The sequence below is a fragment of the Emydura macquarii genome, unplaced genomic scaffold (assembly GCF_026122565.2).
Source record: "Emydura macquarii macquarii isolate MOO-44397 ecotype Brisbane River unplaced genomic scaffold, CSIRO-AGI_Emac_v2 contig_1253, whole genome shotgun sequence".
In the NCBI taxonomy this organism is placed as follows: Eukaryota; Metazoa; Chordata; order Testudines; family Chelidae; genus Emydura; species Emydura macquarii.
In genome coordinates this window covers 100,003,468-100,014,981 of record NW_027131390.1, presented here as the reverse complement: position 1 = coordinate 100,014,981, position 11,514 = coordinate 100,003,468, and the positions used below count along the sequence as shown (strand labels likewise).

Below are 11,514 nucleotides of genomic sequence, written 5' to 3'. Positions count from 1 at the left end.
TCAGGGTCAGCTGGACATGAAGGAGGGGAACCACAGGCATGACACCAACAGCCCCCTGTAGCATTGTGGCCTCTCTAGACACTGATGAAAAGAGAAGACCGATTATATCGGTGACAGTGAGGGGCTGCCCTCTTACTTTCATAGGCGTCAACTTTGGGGGTGCCCAGGGGCCCCATCACCCACAGAAAAAGTGAGTCCTCTGCACCCACTGGGACAGTCGGGGTGTTTAGCTGTTGGCAGAGTCTGCCGATCAGCTATTTCAGGCATGGACTGTGGCTGCAGTTTGTCTTGCCTCACCCACCTGGCCGCTGATTAGCTGTTTGATTTAGTCAGGTTAAATCAATCAGCTGTGAATTGTTGTTTTCCCGGTTGGTGCCTCCTTGCTCCTGCAGGGCAGGGCAGACTCATTCTGACTGGAAGCCCCTGGCAGCCTCAGGGTGGGACCCACCCAGATAGGGGGGCGGGGGCCCAACTCTCAAGACCTGCACCATCCCACTGTAACAAAAAAAAACCCCAACAGTTTAAGGGATTAGGGTTAGAGACTGGTCACCGCACTGGGCATTAGACACAGTGCCACCAGCCCCTGCTGCTCACCTGGGGGCTGGGTCCACCCTGCCTGCCGTGCTTTCCCTTTTCCTACCTGCATTAATTTGTACCTCCCTCAGCAACGGCATGTGCATGTCTGCAGCTCCCAGCCAGGCTCCCTCCGACCCCAGGCTGCCAGGCAGCAGGTAAGTCCTGGAGGGAGCCCGGCTAGGCTAGGGCTAGGGCTGAGCAGGGGGTGGGGTGGTTTGGGGCCCCTGGTTGGAAAATTGGGCACCCCAAGTCCCAGCCTGATGCCTCCTGACCTTGCCACCCCTGCCCACCCCCACCCCTGAAGTCCTGGTGGCAGCAGGGGCAGAATCTGGACTATTTGGGTGGGGCTCATGTCCCAGCAGAGCCTGCCACCTCTTGCCCCTGCGCGACCCTGTGGGGAGGTGGAGCCAGGGTAGGGCACCCACCAGCAAAACAAAAAATCAGCACCTATGCTTACTTTTGTTGTGAATACGGGGGTAGCCATCAGCATAATTTGTGACAGGGATCCACAACGTTCTCCTTCGTCCTCAGGCACAACCAAAGTGCTAGCCACATTTGCAAGCATCAGCGTAACAGCGAGACTTTCACGACCACTTGTAATTCAAGTGGGAAACATGAGGGGAGTGCACGTATTTTCCCTGATCAAATTACTTAACCTTAACAGTAATTTGTCGGAATCAGATTTTTCTGAGTTAGCTTGAGTGTGTTGTTGATCTGACTACCCAGCATTTGTGTGTTACAGCAGCAAGGGAATTAGACTATCGACTAGTGGTCATACCTGAGTGTGGTAGGGTGACAACAGTGGAAAAGCCAGGGGGCTATGGCCTGAATAAAGTGGTAGAGAAATACACAGGACAGAAGGAGTTACAAGCACTGCTTTTGAAACATGCAAATGTCTTTGCCAAACACAAGCATAATTTGTGGGCATATGGCAATTACCATTTTCATAGATTTCCATTTTCCATTTTCATCCATTTTCATAGATGTGCCCACACAAAGACAGTACCCCTTTCTTGGATAAAGCTAAACCCTATATATATATTACTATAGCAGCCCTTTTAGAGCAAGTTCTTTGCAGATGTACATCAACTGCTAATTCACCTTTTTGGCTCGTCCAGAAGCCAGATGGCTCCTGGTGCCTTACCATTGATTATAGATGCCTTGGTCAGGCCATGCCTTCCTATGCAGCCTCAATAGCCAAGATGCCAAATTTAACTAAGTCATTTGACCCCAAGTCTGTGTGGTTTACAGTCCTGGATGTAGGCAATGGCTTTTGGGCTTTACTGCTAGTCCGTGTCACAGTACAGGTTTGCATTTTCCTTCCTTGTGGTCCAGTTCACTTGGGAAAGATTACCACAGGGATATCTTAACACTCCCACAATATTCCACGCCTAGCTGAAGTAGGTATTGTCACTATTTTCCCAACTTTCTGTTTTGTTTCGATATGTAGATGACATCTGTCTAGCAGCTCGACAAAAGAATATCTAGAGAGCCTGGATGAGCTCTTACAGATCCTTGAGGTTGCCAGGTTAAAGTATAACTCTACCGCGGTACAACTAATGGCCACGCAAGTTTCTTTCTCCGGAATCACCTTGATGAGATGGGGAAAGACCCTTGCATAGCAAAAGATGCTGTCCGAGTATTGCCTCTGCCTAGAGATGCTGCAACCTTGTGGAACTTTTGGGGGTTAACAGGGTATCTCTGGGATTATATTCCTAAATATGCCTCTATTACAGGGCCTTTTGAAAAAAGATGTAGCCTGGAAACGGACTCAGGAACACACGGAAGTATTGCCACTCATACCTGCCATAATCCCCAGTGGAAACTGCTCTCAGGATCACACCTTCTATCATTAGATGCTTTCCCTCTATAGAGAAAGCCTTCAACATGCCCATTACATTTTATTCAACAATACAAGACCAGAATCATAATATTAATAGTTTTATTGTATTCTTTTATGATACTGACTAGAACGCCAGACTTAATTATATTGGATGCAGGTATAAAAATAATCCAATCCTTTAAAATTATACTTTGCTACTACATTGCTGTATTAATTAGTGGAGGTTGCAAATATGATACAACTTTAAATAACACTGGTTTGGAAAATTAATTAAAAAACTATTTGAAAGCTAACATTCAGAGATATGTGAAGGGAAATCCAGAACAATGTAAAAGACATAAAACAGGTCTTCTGACTGTACATTCATTTTAATAATAGAAACAAACAAATGTCGCATATTTGCCTTCTGAAACAGACTTCACTGAAAGTGAACTTTACTGATGCAATTCTGAAGACAGCTTCAGCAGTAGTAATGATTTGCATATTGTGTTTGCTTTGTCTTAAGAAAAAGTCCTATAGCATTTAACAGGGATGAAACCAATAGAGTTTTATGGAATTTCCTCTATAAACCTAAACCATTTAATAAGGATGTGCTTCATGTAAGTTCTTCTTTAACCATCCTACATGATTGTATAGCAGGGATACAATTCTCTATCAAATTCTGTAGGATTGTTCAAGAAAAGTTATCCTTTTCTGTTACATTCCATAGGACTTTCTCACAGCTGATCGTTGTAGATTGCAGATCTGTAGGCCACACTCATGACTTATCACTTTGGCAAAGCTCACATTTTTTTCAATGAGAGTGTGCCAGAATAGGTACTCCAGGAGCTCACCATTTAATTACTGCTTCAGAAGAATATAAGGCTAGTACTTCTCAGCTCTCCCTCATCATTAGGGATACCCCTCACGTGGAACGCAAATTCCACCCATCACACATGAAATAGTTATTGCACCACTTGGAGCAAAGTTTTTACTACCAAAAAAACCAAATAATAAAATTGTCTGAGACATTTATTTTTGCTACACAAACAAAACAAAAATTTTGTTTGGCTTCTTGTTCTATTCATTTTCTTGCAACATCATTATGGGTTTTTGTCCTGCATTTGAACCTTTGTGGATTCAGGGCAATGAAAAAAGAAATATGACTTATTTGGCTCTGTGAAACTTACAAGACACACACAATATATTAGACGTACCCCATCAGAAGTGGTGTGCTATGTTCTTATTTCCAAAGGGGCATTTGAGTGTAAATTGGCCAGTGGTTTCTCAGCTATGAGCACAGGAAACACCATCTTTAGCCCTAGAAGGCCTTAGTATAGGAGAAATGTTGCTCAATTATTAAAGGTTTCATCACCTAAAACAATGTACAAAATTCACATTCATTCTCTCTTTAAGAAGGTGCTCCAGATCTTGAAAAATAACCTATGTACAAGCTCACATGCTACAGGGTTTGCTACAATACTAAGTACACGTTTAAAAATTAAATACAATATTAAAGGTAGCAAATAGTCATACACATGGCCAGAGTTGAAGTAATGCCTGCAGTGAAGCACAACTCATCCTGAACTTCACGTGAATTGAGGCCTGAATCAAACACCAACTAAAATCAGCGGGAGTGTCTTCCCCTTGACTGTAATGAAGTTGGATTAGGTCCTGTGTCTGCTAAGAAGCACAAATAATAGCACAGGAAAAAAGAACATTTAAGTAAAATGCATCTGTTTTTTTTTTATTTTAAGGAAGAAATCTGAAGATTAAACATTGGCTGGAGGGCATGAGGAATCCAGATGAATTTAGAAAGGAGACTGGAACTGACAAGAGCTGGGAAGGAATTCCTATAAAGTATTACAGCATTCTTCAGTAACGGCCAAACCCTCTGCGTCGGATCACAGTGCTCCTGCAGTGCTGGGGGAAAGTCTGTTGGAATGCTGCAGGACAAATATATATTATATATTCATATATGCATTTTATATACATATTATATATATATATATATATAGAAATAAATATATATTATATATATATAAAATAAAGGAACAAGTTCCTCTGTAGATACAGCTGTACGGGATTTTTAAATGTATTTTGCTCCTGTACTGTGCCAGAGACCTCAGGCAAAATGCATCTGCAATGCTGAGCCCTGTGGGGGATGGGAGGTGGAGTGTCATGGCATTAGACGGGGATGTCAGAACTCGAAAAGAAATGTGGCAACAAAACAAGGATTAATTGTCTCGGGGTTGCTTAATGTAGTGGGTGCACAGGGCAAACTGCATCGACAGTTCTTCTCTTTGTTCTGGTTATGGCCCTGTTAAAACTCTGAACTTCTGTTAGCACACTGCCGAGTTCTATTGTAGAACAGAGGGGACAGGCAGATCACACCAGCAAAGCAATTAAGCCCCCCCCCGCAAATTTAGCTGTGAGTCCTGAATGCCCCCAATGGGCCAGGCCAAATTTTGCTGCTCTAAGTCATCTTAAGTGGGCTGCCCCTCTGAGCCTGGGGGCATTCAGGCCATAAAAGCCCCTCAGGTGTAGCAGTGTCAAAGCAATTGATGTCCCGATAAAAAGAACTCCCAAGCACATAGATAGCTTTTCCTACCAAGCAATGGATTTGGTACTTTTTCCAAAGTTAATCAACAACCCACCGGCAAGGCTGCCCATTGGCCTGCTGCTGCTCTGAGCTGCCATGCAAGCTGACCTCGCTTTGATGGCTGCTCCTCGTCTCTTGCTCTGCAGAAGCAACATGCTAAATTTACTGTGGGTGCATAAGGATAAACCTCCTCTTGCTGAACCACTTATGGCCTATTAATCAGCAATAATGACATGCTCTGAACAGAGTTCTCTCCATTCCTCCTTGCTCAGGGGAATGGTGGCTGTGACATATGGGACTGGTATTAAGAGTGACCCAAATTTTCAATTTTGGGTCCTTAAAATTAGGAAACATAACCCTTGGAAAAAAATCAGGCTACTTTGATGTAGGTGTGCGTCTATGGATTTAGCTTAACAGAAGATGCCAAAGTTTGAAAATATTGGCCTACGGGCAGGGGAAAAGAGGAGGAATGGTTTATCATCTGGAACCTTTCCCCTCTTCCAGATAGGAATAACAAACTATGTACCATTACTGCATGGTGCTTAGATACCAAGATGATAGCTAGATAGAAATAGATGCAGTAGAGATAGAAATAGACAGGATTAGTGTTTTGTTTTTAATTGAAGCAAACAATGAAAAAATGTATCACAGCCACATCACATGTAGCGATGATCAGGACAGACTCTAACTGTTGCGTTTATAGCAGTAAACGCTAAGGTGCATTGCACCCAACTAGCATTCTCTGCACTGGCAGAGTTAGGATTGTGTCAGTATGTGGCAAAAATAGGAAAATTATATTCTCCACCTCCATGCTGTTTTAGTAGGTGATCAGCAATCAGTAAGACTGACTTAGAAGTGGACTGAATCATGGGACACATGTTTGGTAGCAGCAGTGTTCTGAAGAATTTCACATTAAAAATGAAATTCACCCCTGTGCAGAGAGCCACTACCCGCCCTACACACTAAGTCCCACCTAAATCCTCTACGCAGCGTTTAAGTGGGAATTGTATGATGCATAGGTTGTGTGCCCACTGTTTACACAGGGTAGATTTCACCCTTACTGCAGATAAATCATTACAAATGGTCCTAAATGTTGTTGCAAAGTACGCTAGGAGAAAGAGCTACATTTCAACTTGAAACTAAGATTTTATAGGCAGAAGTGTGTGGTAACTCTATGAGCCCATGGGTGCCTTTGGGTACCAGCCTGAAAGCATGTGGAGTCTTTAAAGGATAAACTCTAGTGTAAGAAAATATTTTCTTATCTCCACCAGCTGTGCTGAACACAAAGGTCCAATTCAGTCAAGATAAGAGAGCTTTCTGGAAAGAGCTCAATCCTGCAGCCATTACTCATGGACTAGAATCAGTGTTTCTCAACCTTTTTTGATACCAGGGACTATCTTCAGGGAGATCTCAGGGACTGATGCCGTTCCATGGATCAGACATTGAGAAACACTGGACCAGAGACAACAGGTGCCAGCTGAGAGAACGGGGGGCACAATTTAAAGGTTTGCTCTCCCAACAGCTTAAGTCAGCTTTAGCGCGGTGGGAGGAGGCAGCAGAATAAGCAGCAGCTCTCCTACAGCTCCCAGCTGTTTGCCCTGTCTCTCCCCGTGCCTGCTCCAGCAGCTGCAACAGGGAGGGGGGATCAACCGCACCATGTGTCCGAGCGGGGCCAGCAAACCCTGGCAAAAATCTAGGGGAACACGTGACCGCACATGGCGCCTCCCCCAATGCATCTCCTCTGCATTTGACTAGATGACCACTTGAGGTCCCTTGCAGCCCTACATTTCTATGATTTGGGTAATCCCGCTGATTTGAATGGGACTGCTCACAAGATTACAGGCTGTAGCAATGCACCCAAAGGAGTGCTTAGAAACAAACTAAGAAATTAAAATGAACAGATAACAACCAGACTGTTTAATGATCCCAAGTCAGAGTGATCCTTTTAGTTCTAGGTACTGGTCCTGCAGCCCTTACTCACACAGGTTGTCCCACTGACTTCAGTGGAACTGCTCAGACAGAGCTCAACTCCTCAGAGCTGTTGGGCGTCTTTAACTCTGAGTGAATCATTAGGAACCCAGGGCACGCAACCCTTTGCAGGTTTAGACGCATAAGAGTTAATTGCGTGAGGGCTGCAGGATCAACCTGCTCATTTGTATCAGCAGATGGGCCCCTGCTGGGATGTATCACTAAGACAGCAGCCCCCAGTGGGGGAGGGCAACAGTAACATCCACTGACTGGAAATATTGATTAAAGGCCTTTATGGTATCGTCACCATTCAGAGCCAGGACTGAACTCCCCGTGGACATGCGGTCTCCGTACGCTTCTTTTGTGTCTGTGACCAAGATTTTCTTGGAGATGTACTCATCTCCCTCTGCTTAGATGCAGGTACTGAGACTACCTTTGCTTAGGTCTTTGGTGCTGCGGTACCACCTACATCTCTAGTGCACCCGGTGGCCAAGATGTCAATGAGGATGGGGTGCTAACGGTACTGGGAGGTCTACGTACCAGGGGATCCTCTGTCCCGGGATCTGAAGCTGTCATAGGGCGTGCTCCATAATCAGGAGTTTACACTTGATCTCACTATTTTTTTGGGATCTCCCCTTGAAGAAAGTGCAGATCTTGCATTTCCTAGGGATATGGGTATCACCCACACAGTATAGGCCACTGGGAATGCCCGTTGCTCACAGGAATAGCCTCACGACAAGAGAAGCCCCTTTTGAATTCCAGGAAGTCAGGTAACACCGAGCAAATTAACAACAAATTGGCCCTATTGAAGGGGGAAAAAACTCTTAACACTAACTATATCTATAAACAAAAAATATTTTTAAACAACATTTTTAATGTTTTTGTTAGAAAGAAAGATAGAAAGAAAGAAAAAGAAAGAAAGAAAGAAAGAAAAGGTAATGGTTGTTCCAAGAACTACAAGCACTACATACTAACTAACTAAATTCCGAATATTAGTAGAGAACAGGCAAAGTTGTAGACCCTGTCTCAGGCCGCAGGTGGTTGAGAAGGAACTGAGGGTGGCTCGCCTGCATGGTCCCATATAGTTATGGTGAGGGGCATGAAGATGTATGGGGTGCATACAGGGGCCAGCCAGACCCTGCTACCAAAAATCTCCAATTAAAGGCTCTGCAGCACCTGAAGTGGAGCACTCACAGGGACACTACTCAAAGGAGAACTAACGCCTAGTGCTAAATCTTACTTGTACCTCTGTTCACACTTGAGATGGGGCACACAACTTACTGCATGCTGGGCAAGACTGCAGGATCACAGGCTCTGTGGAAACACACACTGTTATGTGTCAGCTGACTGAAGGTCTGTCTTCACTGCAGAGTTAACTCACGTGACCTTCAATGCAAAGATACTCCTCTAGAGTTAGCCTAGCCGGAGTGAGGGCAGTCACACGGGCACGTCGCCCTCGAGTTCCTGTGCCCACAGTGGTGCTGTACTCACTCAGATGCAGCACGAAGACCTCTAAGGGCACGTTCCATTGTTAAGTGCTGCAGTGAGCGAAGCCACTCTATAAATTTGTTCCCATGTATTGTGGGAGAACTTGTCTGACTTTTGTGAGCCCACAGGGGGAACTGTGGGAAGGCATTGTAAGATTAGTGGCACTAAAGTGGAGCTAGCCTGCGTTCATGCTGCAAAGAGATTATGTTAATAGCTGGCTCGAGTGTTAGTCTATATCCCATCTCAGACCAGCTAACTTGAATTAAAAAGCACCATCACACTCGAGTTAAGGATTTTTGTGTGTGGAAAAGAGTTGAGCTAGGGGCAACTTGAGTTATAATTTGAGTCACTTTTCAGTCAAGACAAACTAAGTGAATTTGATTAACATGATCTTCACTAAGCACCCAACCCTACACAGAGTGAAGTCAGGGAGCTTTGGATCAGACCCTTAGTTACGAATATAGTAAATTATCTGTTTGGTGCTTTGTCCTAAGTGATCAACAGAAATTTTTACAACAGCCAAATGTGATATCTTCAAAAATATATGTGTTCAGGAAACTACATAGTATCACCTACTAGGATGGGGGAAACAAGTTAAAGAGTTCTCCAAGAATGAAACAATTGTGACGTTAGGCCCTCTTGAAAAATGCAGAAACACTTTCACAACAAATATTTTGTAGTTTTTCATGAAAATTTGTTGTTGATCATTCAAATTTGCCAGAACCACAGACTACATAATGAGCTTGTAAAAAATACTTTTTGGCAAAAAATGTTGGAATTTTTTTGGGTCCAAATTTCAAAAATTTCTGACCAGCTCCATTTGCAATGAAAATTGCCAGCTCATAGGACTGACACGGAAAAGACAGCTGGAAATCCCTTAACCATTTTGTTGTGATCCAAAGCCTCATGCTTTTCCCTCAGTCAAATGCAATCAATGCACCTAATTTTCTGATGTGCTGAGTACCCCTGCAGTGCCCATTAAAATTATGGGAGCTGTGGCTGTCTGCGTCCAATGCAAAGTCTAAAGTTCATGGTGTATCAGTCCAACAAGGGCTATAACACTACTGCTGGAACCCACTTCTCCCTTGAAGTTCATTATGGCTACACACACATTTTCTGCAAAGCAATGAGATCTACCCCACTGACACTCTCTTGTAATTTATTGCTCCATGAATGAATACTTTATCTGACCTTGCTGTTTTAAAAAAGCATATAAATCCCCGCTGGAGGTTACTATGGTGTCTTACTACAGTATAATAATACAGGTTTTTGAACAACATTGCAGATCGATGGGCAATACACTGCCACATTCAGACATTTCCAAACACAAAGAAGATTTTCAAAGCAGTGCAAGGGATTAGTTATACTTTTCTCCATTAAAATTAAAGAGGTGTGGCTAAATCCCCCATATTCCTTCGAAAACGTCAGCCTATGAATTCAGTCATGATTGCCAGATGCAGTGCTTAGTTAAGCGCTGAGACATTTGACAGAATGACACATACCAATAAAGAAAATTTATATTTAGTGGGCAATCCAACTCCCTTGCTACATAGGAAGCAGATCATAACATGGAAAGGCAGAGAAGGGCTTGAAATGAACATAAACCTCCTACACAAAAACAGCACACAGTGTATCTGCATAAAAAGTTGGCCAAGAGGAACACACAGTAGTCAGACCAACATTTTACTCTGTAAACAAAACATTCCCTAGTGGTATTAATTTTAGAGAGCTGTCAACAGTTAGTCTGTCTGTATTGATCTATTAATAAAATCACGTTACGTGCTGTAAATGGTGAAGATAAAAGTGGAGTGCACACGTTAACTTCCATGCACTTCCACCCGTTTACATCTTTTACAGATCTGCACTTTGGCTCATTCTTCCCCTCCGTCTTTGCTACGCACAACAGCTGCGAATGGGTTTTCAAGGCAGCAATGCTCTGTGTTCTTTTGAGTTCAAAGTCCTTCCTGTATGTGAAGATTAAGACTGATATTGGCTGAACTGTCAGGGGACAGCGTGTACCTGGTAAAGAAGGACACGTATCTACGTTGATCTTCCACTCCCACACAACTGTGTTAAAAATAGTCTCTTCTTCTAGTTTCGTCACTAATAAAGGATAGGTTATATTGTCCAGGGTAGATGCATGAATGTCGGGATCCAGGCAAACCCGTGTAGGGAGGATAAAGTCCATTTCTTTCTAGTTCAGCATTTCTTATACCAGTCGGCTATAATATAAAAGAGAAAAAAAAAGGCTTTTATTCTTAGGCCTACATCCTATTTCAAACGCTGTCTTAAAAAACTTTTCTTTCTCCAGACTCACATGATGAAACAGACACATGCTTGAATTCGTTTGTTTTTATTGTTCTTGCCTGAGTTCCCTTTTATTTCAATCATTTATTTAGCTGACATAAATTGGTGTCACTTCAGTGACGTCAATGGAGCTATGTTTGATTTACATCAGTTGTGGATCTGAACCATAATTTTAAGCAAAGATTGAATGCAGTTATTTCGGTGGATACAAGGAAATGTAGTGGTTTGAGATGATCTCTCAGATCCTATTACAGGATTGTTCCTAGCTATTTTCTAGGGGTTTTATTTTTTTGTTCAGACTAATTTTAAATATCTCAAGCAACAAGGACATGCATAGACTTCATCTTTGACTCTATGATGTGCACCCTCAGAGCACTGGAACAGCAGGACTCTGTGAGGCTCACTAATACCTTGTGAACAGTTAGCTCTATTATTACCACGTGGGCAAGTGCAACCATTGGGCTAATTCTCAAATGACAAAGTGATACAGGCCCAAACAGCTGGGTCGGTCAAACCACTGTTGTTAGCCTTGGCATCTGGTAGTTAAGAGGGGAGAGGATCTGAAAACTATCAGGGTTTAGCAAACACTTCCTCAGTCACTGTGAATGCAAAGGGAGGTGCTCTGTGCATGAAGAGCGCTAATACATCAACAGAGTGTGCCACGGGAATACCCTTTTAGGGAGCCCAGAAAGATGTTAGCTGCTGCACTTTCAAAGAAAAACTAATGCTACATGGAAACCCCTGAAAAAAA

The 11,514-nt window shown here is 43.3% G+C and overlaps 1 protein-coding gene across 1 annotated transcript in view; it reads right to left on the bottom strand.

Annotated features, from left to right (window-relative positions):
* Positions 1-2,504: 2,504 nt before the first annotated feature.
* The window catches only part of HEG1 (heart development protein with EGF like domains 1), a 51,132-nt gene continuing 42,122 nt past the window's right edge, over positions 2,505-11,514 (bottom strand). The window contains exon 19 of the mRNA XM_067549606.1: positions 2,505-10,678. Coding sequence (XP_067405707.1) covers positions 10,529-10,678 — 150 coding nt within the window. The 3' untranslated portion in view covers positions 2,505-10,528. The remainder of the gene's footprint in view (positions 10,679-11,514) is intronic.